The sequence below is a fragment of the Pygocentrus nattereri genome, chromosome 15 (genome assembly GCF_015220715.1).
Source record: "Pygocentrus nattereri isolate fPygNat1 chromosome 15, fPygNat1.pri, whole genome shotgun sequence".
Classification (NCBI taxonomy): Eukaryota; Metazoa; Chordata; class Actinopteri; order Characiformes; family Serrasalmidae; genus Pygocentrus; species Pygocentrus nattereri.
Window position 1 is genome coordinate 19,679,475 of NC_051225.1, and position 16,997 is coordinate 19,696,471.

Here is a 16,997-nt window from a genome sequence, read left to right on the forward strand (position 1 = left end):
CAATCCCATTTCACCTCGTCCCCTAACACTTAGCACTTAGCCCTCTGTTTTGCGCGTTCACGTCTAGGGTCAGGGTGTCTTACTTTTTGTTGAGATTGAGGGTGTGAAGTGTTAGGGCTACACGGCCCTCCAAACTCCCCAAACAGTGATATGAGAAAAAAAATGAAAAATCGGCAAGATGGCTGCACAAGCGACCAAAGAAATGCACAAATGTGAAAATTGTCTCTGTTAAAAATGTATGATAACCACAGTATTTTCCTAATTTAACGTCATTTCAGTGTATTATGGTTGTTTGCTTCATAACAAGCATTAAAAAATCGCATGTATAATGCAAATAGCATGCTAATGTCTCGGTAGCTAGCTAGATCATTTTCCCGTTCCACCTTAAACAGTCCAACAGTTCTGATGCCTGAAGTGCCAGAATGTGACTGCTGCACCATTTCAGGTGGAATTGGAAAATTTGAACAAGAAGCTGGCGAATAGGGGTAGGGGTAAAAAAGAAATGGCATTAGGCCTTAGAGTTTAGTTGTAGTAAAAACACCATATCATTCATAACACCTGTGCTAAAACACTAATAAGGACAAAGTTTGAGAATGGACATTAAAGCAGGTTTTCATATTTAATAAGGAGGTATGACCAACAGAAGCTGCCCCTTCAGTTGAGTGACCTTAATTCAATTATTCCACGCATTTCGGTTCAGTCAAGTAGAGTCAATAAAGATAGACATTGTTGTCAGCATAACCTTCAATTGTTGATAGAACCAAAGTGAAACATTTCGGTCCGATTTATATTTTTATACAAAACAGTTACTTAAGGACAAAACAATTTATGTTTCTATTGTTGATATATTCTCAATTTGTCTAACAACCCTGTTGGTGTGTGTGTGTTTTTTTTTTTTGTGTGTGTAGCGTTTTACATTAGTTTTTTTATTCAAACTTAATGAAAAAATACAAATAACCACGAGTGAATGTATTGACATTTATCAATATCAATTTATTAAACAGTCCTGTTTAATGTATTAAACCAACTGTCAACAGCAAATGTAAGAAAATGTAACTTAGCAAGCTAAATGCTTGGTAACTATCTTAACATTCTTCTGTAATGTCAGTTATCATTAGATGTCATGCTAAAATGGACATTAGCAAACACAGGGACCTAGATCAAATTTAGTCTACCTAAGCAAACAGTTAGTAGTTTTGTCATGTTAATATTTTTGTTGTCATTTAAGCTGTGAGTGCGGCCTTCCACATTTTCAGCTTCAGTAATGAAACACCACCTTCCAGATGACCAGGATAGGGTGTATCTGAATTACATGTTTGTAAATAACACATGCCATCATTAGCTTTCCTTGGGGTGGTTGGGTAATGCCAGCTATACACATGATGTTTATCATTTTTATTACCAATTCATGAGATAAGAAATTTCAGATTTCAGTGAGATGAGAGTGGCTTAATCAATTGATGCACTGCCTTTAGTCCAGAAACAAGCAGAAAGCGTTTAAAAACATTTCATTTAGCCTTTATTTCCTTTCCATCAATCTTGCCGTCTTAAATGAATGCACTGTGTCATCAGTGTTGTCATTATCTTGGGAACTCAGAGCCAACAGCCAAAATCACTACACACACACACACACACACACACACACACACACACACACACACATTTTCTAATCCACTTGTTATTAAATATATAAAATCAAATGCTTTTTTTAAGTTCTAAGCTTCAGGTAGGACATATGACATATATCCAAACTCTGGAATTCTCTTCCTCAATCCCTCTTGGGACTTTCTTTTTCTTCTTTCAAATCAGACTTAAAGACTTTTCTCTTTAATGCACATTTTTATTCCTCCTCCACTGCTTAGTTTTTTTTTGGTTTTTGTTTTTTGTTTTTATTTGCCCATGCTATGTGAAGTGATCTTGTGTTTGTGAAAGGTGCTATATAAATGTACCTTATTATTATTATTATTATTATTATTATTATTATTATTATATGAGTTGGGGAGTCCATAACTTAACTGTAGCCACAGAGAACAAATATAAACACTTCTTTGAGTACTTTTATATAAAAGAAACTCCTTTTCCACAGGATATAGTAGACATAATGGTTTGCACAGGATTAATCTAACCTGACAGAATACCACTCATTTTTGAGAAATTAAAAGATGTCAGAGTTTTTTCTGATGTGGGAGTGTGGCATCAGTAAAATGACTGACATGGCACATTCAGACATGACTAAAATCACTGAAAAAAAGTCGTAAAAAAGCATTATGCAACCTCTTTATGCACAGCTAATCCCATCTGGATAAGGCTTAGCCTAATTATTTTCACTGATTTATTGCCAATGGCAAACTCACTCTAGGCTTCCTCTGAGGAGTTTTGCCAGTCTTTCAGACTAAGTGGTTCTTAGACATGATTGTAATTGGCTAACAGGTATGTCAATCATTTGTAAGTGGCCATTTTTTTTTGGTTTAACCCATTAAATGGCCAGGGCTGACCGGCATGACCAACGTTTTTTTACACACTTCTATAACATAAGTATAGCTCAGCCAGTTTGCATTGACTCCCAGTCAGGAACAGATAACAAGAATACATCAGTTCACTGGCTTGAAAGTAGCCACTGCTGGACCATCCTTACAACACCCAGATTATTGTCCTACTAGTCTGACAAGTCTAAGTATTTTTTTAATATCCTCTAATAGATTTAAATATGCACAGCCTTTTATTTTGGAAGACAGACTAAGACGGATACAACAAACTATTGAGAAAAAAATTATGAGGAGGCCTAATATGAAAGGATTTTGTTGAAACTGTAGTTGCTGACACTGTGCTAGATTAGGTACAGCTGTATAAATGGCTTTATTTAATGAAATTGATGTTATAATTATTTACTAAACAAATTTACAAAGGACAATGGAAGACAGAAATGAAGGGAAAATAAGCAAATTGGGCTGTGATTGGAAAATGAATGATAAAAAAATTGGTATTTTGTCTTTTGGCTTAACCACCAGTGGACAGTCCAGAAAACACTGAGCAAAAAGCTTGTAGGCTGCCAGCTTTTCCATCAGCAAGCCAACAGTGGCCCACTGTCCTCTTGCTGTCTGAGGTAACATCAAGAAGGATTTAATAGCACACAAGGGAGAATGTTCCAAAAACATTGTTTTAATCAAAAATAAAACGGCCTTTACAAGTTGTTAAGTGCGGACATATTTGACAAAACATGAATGAATGCCACTTTAGAGAGAAAAAAAGCTACCGCTTCAAACGAGCTAGCATTTTTAGTAAACTTTAATGAAACAGTACAGATAAGTGGACATGTGTGAGTGCAGTAGTGTTTATCTGAATAAATATTTAGTCACAGAATGTCTTAATAATAAATGCAAGCACTGTACAGTTAATCTGATTTCTAAAAAGCTAACTGTACACAGCTAAGAAAGCACCACTATAGTTCCAAAAGTATTCACTCACCTATGCAAATCATTGAATTCACTTCCATGGCCACAGGTGCATAAAACCAAGCACCTAGGCCTGCAGACTGCTTCTACAAAGATTTGTGAAAGAATGGGTCGCTCTCAGGAGCTCAGTGAATTCCAGCATGGTAGCATAATAGGACTCCACCTGTGCTACAATTCACATAAAACACTTCAGCAGACCAAGAGATTTTGGACAATTTCATGCTCCCAACTTTGTGGGAACAGTTTGGGGACGGCCCCTTCCTGTTCCAGCATGACTGCGCACCAGTGCACAAAGCAAGGTCCATAAAGACATGGATGAGCGAGTTTGGTGTTGAAGAACTTGACTGGCCTGCACAGAGTCCTGACCTCAACCCGACAGAATATCGTTGGGATGAATTAGAGCGGAGATTGTGAGCCAGATCTTCTCATCCAACATCAGTGCATGACCTCACAAATGCACTTCTGGAAGAATGGTCAAAAATTCCCATAAACACAGTACTAACCCTTGTGGAAAGCCTTCCCAGTAGAGTTGGTGTTGTAGCTGCAAAGGGTGGGCCGACATCATATTAAACCCTATGGATTAAGAATGGGATGTCACTCAAGTTCATATGACTGTGAAGGCAGGCGAGCGAATACTTTTGGAAATATAGCATAAGAAAAAGTGTCTTAGCTAACCGACTTATCTTAATGTTATTTATTATAATAGCTGGTAGTGAATGTAGTAACCTAGTAACTTATTATCTGCCTTAAACAAAATAGTTATGCCAGTTAGACACTGAGCTGTAAGAGTGGGCTTCCACAAATTTTAATACAAAACCTTTTCAGCCTTAGTAATGAAATATAACATCAACTACAGATTATCACGTCTAAATTATACATTTCTCAGTAACAAGTTCCATCTCTTACCTTAATAATTCTGCATAATTTATTGCCATCACCGCTCGTACTTTGTTTGTTGTGAGAAGTTTTGTTAAAGTTTTTCTTTTCCTTGACATAGGAAATAGTGCTGAGAAATGATTGAGACTGGCTAAAAGGAGTGTCAATCCTTTACAACGCAGGAGCCATGTTAAAAGTAATTGCTAAAGATTTAATATATGACTTGGCAGCCCTTGCCTATTATTAATAATGTACATCGCTTTGCATAAGAACTGTTTGGATTAATGAAAACAGTAAGCCATGAGAGGCCAGGCGTAACATTGATTTACCGTGGTTAAGGGGTGTTGGACACTAAGCATGGTATTGTGTCTAACAACACTCTTAATTATTATTAATGTATGATTGTATAATAAGGTGTTGTAATGGGATAATAAGGCGGTAATTGATGTGGTGAGCAAGATAATTGAGAAAGAACTAAAGAGGTCTAATTCAGCAATTAATTCAGCAATTAAAACAGCTTGCTAAATAAAGTTACATAATATGTACATGTAATATTGTACTCCATTTTGCTGTTAAAATGATGGATTTGTACAGGGCATTAATGAGCCATTAGACAATAGTACAGTAAATTCTCCACTGCTTCCTCAGAGAGTGACATACTGTCTAAGGTAAATTAGCATTTTTGTGTAGTTGAAGTGTCTTGATGGAAAACACCTCACCATTTCAAAATGAGAGATGAAACAGCTTTCAAGAAATTAAGGATTTCAATTTCATTAAGGATTTTCAGTAAATAATAAATTAAATAAATGAATGTTTAAAAAATCTATAAGTTAAAAACGAGAAAGTAGGTTTAAGCTGTAGCAGATCGTTCATGTACGTGTGTGTACGTATGTGAATATTTTACAGTGGCTTCAAACACTTCAAACACAAAAATCCGAGCCAGGAGAAAGCTCAGGAGAACTGAGCATTGTAGTGGCTTCGCTTGTCTGATTTTGGCTTTCAGTCCAACACCTGTCAGTCAAATCTGCACTGTCAGATATCCTCTAAAAGGTAATTCTAGCTTCAGCTACACCCAAAAAATAAAAGCCCAAAAGTTAAAACTTATGTAGTTTAATTACATGTCAATTTACCATTCAATTTAAATACATAAATCCAATGTAAAAACTGTGCTGTAATTTATGTTTCTCCATCTTGTTTAATAAACCTGAATGAATTAAATAAAGCCTAAATTAGAAGTAATTGTAGGATTTATGTGATTCTTTTACATAACATTTCTGGGTTTTTAAAGAGTTAATAGTACCTTCTGAATTCACAGCACAGTTACTCAGACTGTGTAAATGTATTACATGACAATACATGTTAAATTAATAGAAACATTGTAGTCCAAACTGTATTAAACAGTATTTGCTGAGTCACATTACAGGATACATGCAAACTTTAAAGTCTAATGTGAAAGACATAAACAGAACTTTATAAATTTCAGCTTTGATCGAATTCCCTGCTTTAGAATTTCTATTCACTCCCAACTGAACTACTAATTAAAGCAAATGTTCATGTCCACAAAACTCCTATTCATGTGCAGCTCTCATGCTAACCATCATGCAAGTTAGCTAGCTAACACGATCAGTCACTTCATGCCATATTTGTGCCGACAGTGCATCAGTTAGTCTGGATGAACCCTGTACTGTGGTGTGTGGCACTGTTTGGGGCTGTAGCTTGCTTGCTACACTACTCGCTACACTGTTAGCCAGTCAGGCTACCGATCTAAACCTCATGGAACAGGCTTAATGTTCCCTCTGTCCCTTTAGCATCAGTTGCTTGAATTCACTCCCCCTAGATTTGAATCATTATCATCTAAACTTGTTATCCAGAATCAAACATGTTCTCTGATGTATAGAGCTGTTATCATGCTCCCTAAGCTCATGGTAACCAGCTCCGCTTTCCTAGTTAGCTGTACTGTTTAACAGCAATTGTTAGACAAATTGACATTTATTGAATGATGGCTTGAAAATCCTGCACTGTGTTCACTTATATAGTGACCATGTAAGCGGCTAAGCATGATGACTATTTCCAAATTTGAAATAAGCCTAAAAGCCCCTCCGAATCCTGTACAGTGTGGTAATATTTTGAAACGGTTTGAAGATATGATACAACTGGATACCACCCAACCCTAAATAGTAAATTCAGTATTCAAATACTGTTCACTTTCTCTGACTTGTTTGTGAGTGCGATACTGAGATTTGACCCAGATATGGCTGTATCCCTCACACACTGAGCTGTCTGAGAGTGTGTGAATGCATCAGGTGTACAGTGTGCAGATGCATGAGGCCGTCACTGTCATCATGTGGTCTGTCTCACACTGCTCTGAAGCCACGCTCACACACAAGCACACATTCCTCCCGAAGAGACTGTCCTAACCCCCGTCTTCTATAAATATTTTCACTTCCTTCACACCCACATATGGATCAAGTGTCAGCGCTGACCTCAGGTTTAACCCACATTAATGAAAATCTGCTCTCCGTCAACCACTTCGCCATCCGCATTTTTCCTTGAACTGCCATGTCGGAATGACAGGCACATCAGTACACATCTGTGTTACAGCTCCACCCTCAGGTTAGTTAGCACAGTGTTGTGTGTGTGTGTGTGTGTGTGTGGGTGTGGGTGTGGGTGTGGGTGTGTGTGAGAGGGTGTATGTTTTTAATACAACCTCAGAAATCTTGAATTAATTCATTCTTATTGCATGTTAATACTTGTTACTCAGTAACTATCAGTTATTTCTAAGATCAATAAGTGTGTAATAAATGTTGGACCCACTTCTAAGTTGTGGCCATTTAAGGGGTTAAACCACCACTGTTATGAACCATTCTGACTGTAACCTTCTTGAGAATAGAGCATTTCATCAAAATGCTCTGAATGACTTTGTTTACATCTTAACCATTTAATTATATGGAATTTTTGAATAACTGCAGAAATGCTTACCAACATTGCACTTTCTGTTGAAACACATTTTGTCTCCTATTGTCTCCTGTTGTCTTGTGCACTGAAGGATAATGCATCTTTAACACATTTGTTATGAGAGCGTGTTGATGAAGAAAGTTCTTGTCTCCACAGCTTTCTCTCCTGGCTGAGTTGGACTTTGGAGCTTGTCTTCTCTATGTGGACCCCTGTGATGTCCCCACGGAGCAGAATGCATGGCAGAAAGCCTTTGGGGTGACATTAAACCCAGGAGGAGACCCTTCCACCCCAGACTACCCAAGCACGGGTGAGTACAGACCCCATCAGCGAGAAGCGCCAGGCCCGGTTGACCCCACCACTTTTTTTTCTCACACAAAATAATAATAAAATAAAGTCTTAAGACTTTATTATATGCCTCAGTTCCCTTCCCGGTTCTCTGCTTTAGTCAGCCAGGCAAACTGTGCACAATCTGAAAGTCTAATGCAGTCACAGTCCTCCGAGGTATCAGACTGCTTGATTAGACAAGTGTAAAGAGGGGGGAGACAGAGGGAGAGAAAGAGAGTGAGGCAGAGAGAGAGAAGTGACAGAAGGAGACAGGCAGTAAAGCAGAGAGTAATCAAATGATTGTTTTTTGTCAGATGTCATGTTGATTTTGAGCTCAAATAAATCAGTGCCTCCTCTACAGCACAATCTAAGCACAATTATTGCCTATTTCCTATATGTTAAATTCAGCAAATAAATATAATTTCCACACTAAACGTTTTTCATACTTTAGTCCCTTTTCCCTGTAGATGTGCTAAAATATTTTCACTTAGGAAATCAACAAATTGCAATTTGAGCGAGAGCAAACTTTTGCATACATGATGCATATTGGAACAGACCACTTCCACTTAAATTCTTAAGACCAATGCAAACAAGTGTCTGTTTCTGCTGTTTAATTTACTCTTCTCTGTGATGTGTCAGTACTATAGCTGCATTTATTTGGTATGTAAAGAATGTGATCTAACAAAGCCAAAGATTCATAGATTTTTATGTCATCAAGTGCCTTCTGTAAAAGAAAATGCCTGACTTCTGCTCTCAAAGAGCTTGTGATGTCAGCCTGGAAAAAAAATTACTGTGAATTCAGTAAAAAAAAGTCTTGTGCATCATTTGTGTAGTGGCAGAAAACATGGTCCCAAACAAAAAAGCTTAGATTCTACAAACTGACACTTATTTCGGGTCCTTACGTGGACATTGTACATGCTGTAGCTGTAGTGTTTAATCAGTTTTTAAAGTGGCCTTTGACATTTGTCTTGAAGTTATGCTCCCAGCATGTAGGACCTCCACTCCTGACCTCTTTATAATGAAATGCATATAATATAATGAAAGTACTGACAATATCCATGATCGTGTTGTGTTTTCTCATGCTAACAATTCATCTTCAAATCGCCCATCCCCAGCCTGAAGTCTACATTTCCATGAAATATACAGTCTCCTGCATAGTAATAGAGCTGCAGTGAAGCATCAGTAATTACCTCTCCTGGTGATTTTTAATATCCACATTCAACAAATCTCATTTTCTAGCATGCACATCTAGCAGTCTCATCCCTTGAAAAAGGCAATGACTGCTCATCGAAACATAAGCCAGCCATAAGTCATATGACGGTTGATAAAGTCTTTCTCTGCTCAAAGTTGAGTTTACTCCATTATGAATTCCTCTAAATAGCTCTCACTCCCATATGTTCTCGCTGAGGGGTGTTAGTTACACGCGTTTGAAGCTTACCCTTATTTAGAACTGCGATTTCTCCTAAGTAGATTTGGAGTTAACATCTTGTGTCAGCAACAAAAGTGCTGTCTTTATCACAGTGTTCTCTCCACTGTAATCCAATTGTACCGCTCACTTGGCAGTTTTCAGAGGTTTGTTACTGTGGCTTGTTCTTGTCTGTTTGTACACTGACCGGGTCTTTGGTTTTCTTGCTCTCAGGTGACTACTGAGAAGGTGGTGAATCTTCATTTTCAAATCTTATTTTGTGCTGTTACATTAGCTGCGGAGTTAAAGAGAAATCACAGCACAACCTCCAAGCCTGGTTATGCTGTTGATAAAGGATATCGCTGTTGTCGAAACAAAACTTCATATCTCCATTGTCGATTTTCAGTTTTTGACATAATTTGAAAATGCATGTTGGCCTTTACCTTCAAGTTCATGAAGGATGTACTGAAATAAATGGGCAAAAATGACTTGATAAAAAGTCTGGTTCCATTGACTTGCATTGAAAGTAATGCATGTTTTGTCCTTCTCCTGTAAAGTTACCATTTTGGAGATATGAGCTTCTTCTTACATGTGTAAGTTGTCCAAGTGGTTTTATGGTGGTCTGATCCATTGTGCTTTCCTTGTAAAAAGCTGAGTAGCGGCCCAAACATTGTGCTGTCCAAGGTCCTGAACTGCTGCTTGTCTAATGTAAAAATTCCATTGTCTGGTGAAATCATTCAGGTTTGCTATTACAAAAGAGGGACATGTCAAATTTCACAAGTAATGATAGTTTGTATACAGTGTGCTGTTGGCATTTGTATTTACATATTAGTCATGATATTTTGACAAACGAAGCATTCAAGTCAAAATGAGCTTTTGCAAAGCCAATGTAGACATTTCAGAAACAGCAAGACATGTTTAACATATTTACATTGATCTTGAGACCAATTTATATATAAATACAGAACCATGTGAAACTCATACCCAATCCCAAATATCAATTTAGACTCATTTGTCTGTAAAACCATACTCCACATCTCAGATGTCCAGTTCTGCTTTTTTTTGCACAAATTTCCTTTTCTCTGTAACAATGTCTTGACATCCTTTCAGACCCATATCAGTGAATTGTCTTTTCACAGTAGAAGGATAGACATGCACACATTTTTTTCAGAGCTGAAGCGAGAGTTGAGCCTGATTTTCTTCTTTCTCTCAGAGAAAGTACTAACTACTGCTTAATTACTGCATATCTAATGGTGACAACTTTGGTGGTCTGCCAGGTCATGCAGAGTCCCATTTGTTTATGTTTTCTGTTCATTTTTAGAGCTCCAGTTTTGGAAACTCCAGTTTTTTTACTTATTTTTCTAGTTCTAAAAAGCAACAATTTCTCAATAGGCTGAATGAAACATGCCATCATTGTATAACACTTGTACAACCTCACAACAGTTACTGCAAATTAACTTGTGTATGTGATCGTAGTTCGTAGGTCAGTTAAATCAAGTGTATCTTTCTTCTTGTGTCTCCTTGAATTTTTTTGTGATTTATAATCTACTTCACTATATAGCCTTCAGTAATTTATTGTCTACAGTACCCATGTGGAACTGTGAAAGTCACTCTGGTGTACGCACCGCTGCTGCTGTCCATGGTTCTGAAGGTCAGCTTACTGTATTTAACACGGTCGCCCATGACAGTAGACCTCAGAGGTGCCCTGACTGACCCTGGCACACTGTAGAGCGGGATCAGTGGGACATGTCATTACTGGAATGATAGCGCAGGCCTACAGTGGGCTATGGAGTCCGGTGCACAGTGGAGACTGCAAACAGATGTCTTAGCAGATGTTCCGTGCCTGCTCCCTCTCCAGTAAAAGCCCTATGTCAGGCATTTGGAGAGAGAGTGCCTGGTGCACTCACCGAAAGCTGAATGGCCATCCAGGGGAGCATGAATTATTCAACCTGCTGGAATATTGTCTTCACGTTTGTTTTGCATGACAATAAGAGTAACTTTGGGCAATCTGGGTTGTGAGCCGAGGCACAGAGCAGCAGGGGTCAAAGTGGTCACGTGGTGATTTCTTTACAAACTACAGTGTGGATTAGATTTCCTCTTATTGCATAAATAAGTTAAAACATGAGCCAGTGGAGACATTTTTGTTTCTGTGCTCATTTTTCTTGCTCCATTTGCGTTAAAATGTTTCATAAAAATAGATAGGAAAAAAAAACAAAAAATATATATACATATATATAAAGTATATATATATATATATATGTGTGTGTGTGTGTGTGTGTGTGTGTGTGTGTGTGTGTATATATATATATACGTTTTTCAAAATTAAATTTTTTTATTTCATTTTTTTTATAAATTCTTTTAAAAATGGACATAGTGTGCATTTTTATATGTGCATACATACATGTGTTATAACAACATCATTTGACTAATACTGGTTGCGCTATTATGTAATTAAGCCGGCACGCACCCGCAGAAACCGTTGTCTGTGAACTTGAGTTGGTGTTTCCATTTTTTCAGTGAATACATGGTAAACTGAACCATTCCAGCCATGACAAAAAAATGACATTTTTACAAAATATTAGGTCACCAGGGGTCTTTATTATATTGCAGTAACCTGTCACTTCTTTCATAAAAGCACATAATTTTATATATGTCATGTTTTTTTTTTTTTATTATTTTCTGGGAAATAAAGGACTTGTACGCAAGGGGTTACAGAATGGTGAAAATGGTGTAAATCATATGCTATGACCTTCACAGTCACCAGAACCCAGTCACCAGAACCCAGTCACCAGAACCCAGTTGAACACCTATGTGAGATTTTGTGTTCCACCACCATCAAAACCAGTTGAGAGAATATATTTGGGAAGAATGGTATTCAGTCCCTTCAGTAGACTTATAGAATCAAGTTGCATTGAAGCTGTTGTGGTGGTTTGTGACACTTTATGTTGGTTTTTCCTTTGTTACTCATCTATATGTAAGCATAGACAGTGAGATTTGTTTGGCTGTGGCGTTTGCTGCTGTTTTAAAGGCTTTGTATAATTTGAAGCACGCAAACCAAATGTGACTTACAGCAAAATTACTCACATTTAATATATACCATACATAGCACAAAGTGGTGTACCTACAGAGCCTGTGCTGGAGACCAGGTGTTAATCTAACACTCGTGATTTTGCCATGCACGTCTAGTTCATGGCATATTTAAATAAACACCTTATGATGAAGACAGAGTGATGACATTGGCGTGACCTTTATTCCACATGCTGTATTCAAAAATCACTCTTTGACTGTTGTGTGTCTCCATTTCTATTTTGCTCTAATTAATGGGCATACGGTACAAGCAGCACCGTTTGATGAGTTTAAATTTGAAATACTCGCAGCGTTGTTCTGTCACATTGCCTGCTGGGACAGATGAAACTAAATCAAAGCATGTTGCTGCTTAGTTCCCCGCTGAATGAGAAAGCTGCCGCCATCCCACTGAGAGAGCGTATATATGTGGAGGGAAAACAGACATTTCCGCCAAGATCTGCTATGCAAAGAATAAATGAATGTTTGTTATTTAGTTATTTGTATTTCAATAACATATAGAGGGCTGCTGTTCCTTTGCAATTAGATAGCTTTTCAATTTCCCACTTTCTCTATGTTTGATCCAAGTTACAGCATCTACAGTAAGTGGTAATCATTGAAATTCCTTTCAGATTATTTCTGTACATGAGCTGGCAAAACAAAGCCCATTAATCTGAAGGTGGTAAAGGCTGTGCTGTCCACACCAATAAGTAATGTCCTTCCATTTCTGGGTAAAAAAGATCATTGTCCCTTGAGCCAGTCCTACAATTCCTAGGTTGTCTTTCCACTCCACAATGCACTGGAACCTTTGGCACCAGAAAACTGGAGCTTGATTTTTCCTGCTTTATGGTAGGAATTCAAAACTGGAATCACACATTATCTGAGCCATTTATCCCAGTGGTCATTGGGCAGAAAGCAGGAAACACTCTGGACAGGTCACAAGTCCATCTCAGGGAAGACACAGATAAGTGCACACACATCCATGCATAAGGGCAATTTAGCATGACTGGCATGTCCTTGGACTGTGAGAGGAAACCAACACAGACACAAGGAGGCCATGCAAACTCCATGCAGAAAGGACCCTGGTTGCCCAGCCAGGGAATTGTTCCCAGGCCCTTGTTGTTCTGAGGTGACAGCTCTACCCACTGCACCACTATGTGGCTGTAGAACCGCATCAGCAGGATCCTAATAGTGTGCTGTTCTCCTTTGTCTTTGGCAACACATGTAGCTGAAGCCAACAACAAATTAGCAATTCTTTACATTTCCAGATAATGTCCTCAAGCACTAGTACACAAGCAAAGTGCACAGGATGTAAACTAGGATGGTATATAGATACGTGAATCATTCATTTTATAATTGGCACTCTGTTCAAGGTTTGCTTAAGTGGCAAGAAAATAACAGTAATTATATGAGCATACATGCTAGCCTCCAAAAAAGGCATTCCTGCTTGTATTTTCACACTTCTCAGACTTTACACATGGTTTTGTGTAGCTATAAACATTTTTGTGAGACTGTGGGCTCAGAACAGTGCAGTATATCATTTTATATCAGTCAATAATCTAAGCAGCAAGCAATGTAGCTAATTAGCCAAATTACACATTTTACAATGGCATAAAATGACCAGAAATACATTTTCATCCTATTATTCTAATGTTTCCAGCCATCTCAAGCTCAAGTCATCTCAAGACAAAAATGAAATAGAACTAGAACATGAGTTCCATTGGTTCCTGTTTGGGTCAGTTCTTGCTTTCGGATGTACAGTGGAAAAAACACCTCATGTAAACTGTGTGTTTTCTGCTCTGGAAAGGGTATTAAGCTTTTCGGTTTCTTGGACTTCTGTTTCATTTGTTGGCTTATGTTGGATGAATCTTCCCTCCTCCTGGTTGGCAGAGAAGTCAGTGAGTGCTTTGGGACCAAAATGGAAGCATTTCATTCTATGTTTCTTTTATTAGTCGCTGCCATGTTTTGAGGGGGATTTTTCGGATTGCGTAATTGCATTAACCTTTAAAACAAGGCTGCCTCCGCCCCTCTTCCCTGCGCCTCACGTATCTGAGGTAGAGATAGCAGAGAATATGTGAGCGACTTCAAACAATTTTTACATGTTAATTTCAAGTCGCTGACAGGTGGGTCTATTCACATGGAAAGAATCGTGTCCCCTGGGTTATTTAGAAACCTTGTTGAAGTCAAAAGAAGCCTTTGAATAGAAATTTAGTCATTTGCATATTTATTTAAATAACGCCATAGCTGTGGGACCCATGCTGGAGACTTTAATGAACAAATGCTTGCCACTGCTATCCGAGACCGAGTTGTCCTCCGTACAATGTCACTCACAGTCATCACAATATGTCTCATCTTTCCCCTTGCTCTGACTTCTCCCATGGGGCTCTCCTCTCTTTCTCTCTCTCACTCTCTCTCCTTTCTCTCTCTCTCTCTCTCTCCCTCCCTTTCTCTCTCTCTCTCTCTCTCTCTCTCTCCCTTTCTCTCTCCCTATCTTTCCTCTCATCTCTAGCCAAGACGGATTTTTGAGAGGGCCCTAGATGTGCTGGTCAAAGTCAATCCACGTAAACAATAATTCATGCGAGGCCAAACTTTTCCCGACCTACTTAAGAGACCTGTGTCAAGGTTATCTGTAAAGAGGCATAAATTCAGTGGGATGCAGGCACCATGCAGGCCTTTTTTTCACAGAGTTGCTTGGCCTCATTATGCCTAATTGCCAATTTTAGTTAGAGTTAGTAAGAATCGTCTATGCACAGTATCCACATTGGTTTGAGTTGCATAATGCATCAGGGTTAAAGCTTTAAAAGGCTCTGGCACGAATTCATTAATATATCCCCCAAATGCAAGTAGATTCGTTTGAGAGCGATACATTGTATTATGTACATAGCACAATGCAAGTCGATCAAAGGCTTTATATGTCATGGCCTACTCTCACAGAGGTGTTTTATGTTTGATTGTGTGAGTAAGAGGTATTTGACAGCAATCCACTCTTTTACTCTGCTTGTTTTAATCTTATCAAAAGATTTGTTATGAGTATCCATTGGTTTTAATGATCATCACTTAATTGCTTGCAGCATGAGTGGAATTAATGACTCATGTTTCCGTCTGCGTTTACATTAGCCTTCCTCTGTGTGTCACAGATAGAGCCCTTCATATATTGTAAAGTGAAGATAATGCTACATCTACTCCAATTCATAGACAGTGTGAGTCGCCAGGCCCACATTCTCCATTTTTTGCGTCGACTTATAACATTTGTGTAGTTTTACATGTGAAAAAAATCTAAATCTTCTAAAAAGTATCGTTCAATCTTTCTTTATGTCCCTTCAAATTAACCAGACTGCTTTGGTTGCGGAGCCTTTAACATGTAAATAAATGCAGTTTTTTGGGGTTTTTTTTACCCAATTTTCTCCCCAATTTAGTCGTCTACAATTCCACCCGCTAGTTAGGACTCCCCCAATCACACAATGGTATCAACGGTAGGAGGGTGAAGGCTATCACAGGCTTCCTCTGATACCTGTGAAGCACCACCACATCTTTTCAAACTGCTGCTCTTGCAACGTCATTGAACAGCTGAATGTGCTCAAAGGAAAGCACCAACCACCAGATGTTATGTCAGCTAACAGACGCGTGCACTGACTAGCATCACACTGAGTGATGGGGGAGAGAGGGAGCCATGCTACCCACCCAGAGAGAGCGAGGCCAATTATGTTGTCTTTGACTCCTGACTACAGATGGCTGTAGCATCACCAGGAATCCAACTCACGATTTCCTGATGACAGAGCGAACGCTTAGATGGTTCCACCACTCGGGAGCCCAATAAACTCTTTTTTGATTGGCTGCCTTGTGTTGTGCCTCATTCAAAAAGCAGTCCAGGCTGAAATACTCCTTATAACTTCACCATGAATGGGTGGAGCTAAAGTGTTTTAGGCTGAAATGGTGGATATCTGTAAAAGCTTTATGCACTGTATAAACTAGATTTTTTGACATTTTTGTGCCATTGTTTAGATTTTATTATTTACAAAAATGTTTGTTCATGATGTGAGGCCCTGAAAAAGCATGCTGTTTGAAAAAAAACACATTGGCCCTTAATAATCAAAGTTGTGATTGTAAAAAAAAAAAGTTGTGAAATTTCACTCACAGAATTGTTATTCATCTTTTTCATCGTTGGCATATAATCAATCGCAATCATCAAACTCTTATCTGGTAGAATTCTGTGTAAGTGTGAGGGAAATAGTTTAACAAAAAAAGAATCCTTGATTTGTGGTTAACCAATGAAAACTATTACCAGTATCCATATAAATACTAATAATAGCAATGACAACAAATAATAGTGCACTCTCTGCTCAATCTCAACTCATTGGCTAACAAGCTTCTGAATACTGTTTTTCATATTGGCTCCATACTGAATCATCAGCATGATTTAGGATGCACCTTATGTAAAAGACGTAAATGAGGTGCTGGTAGGCTGGCTCTTGATTTCACACACTGAAGCATATTCGTCAATTACATTCAAATCTCTGCTTGTTTGCATGTCATGTGAAAGTTCATAAATCAGATGCAGAGGAGTTGTAGGGCATCATTAAAGGTGGTCAAATCTGTTCAAATCACTTCAATAGGTGCTGTTATTGTTTGTTAACAACTAGAACAAAAATGTCAGGTCATAGCACAGGTATGTCACTTTGCTTAACCATTTCCAAACCCCTTCTTGAGGCAGCGCAGACTTACCTGTTGGTATATTCTATTGCCTAGCTTGGCTATTCCATTCTTCTTTAAGTTAAATTAGGAGTGCTGCTGCTGGAGCAAATCCATCTGATGGCTGGGAACACTGAGGAGAAATGTGGAACCAAGCTTTATTCTTCTAACAGTCTCTCAGGATATCCACTACCTTAAAAAACAATTCAAAATTTCTTCTCTGTCAGTGGTAG

At 38.3% G+C, this 16,997-nt stretch overlaps 1 protein-coding gene across 1 annotated transcript in view; it reads left to right on the forward strand.

Annotated features, from left to right (window-relative positions):
• The window catches only part of LOC108442514 (inactive N-acetylated-alpha-linked acidic dipeptidase-like protein 2), a 352,526-nt gene that overhangs the window by 171,729 nt on the left and 163,800 nt on the right, over positions 1 to 16,997 (forward strand). The window contains exon 5 of the mRNA XM_017722591.2: positions 7,440 to 7,590. Within this exon, the coding sequence (XP_017578080.2) occupies positions 7,440 to 7,590 (151 nt within the window). The remainder of the gene's footprint in view (positions 1 to 7,439; positions 7,591 to 16,997) is intronic.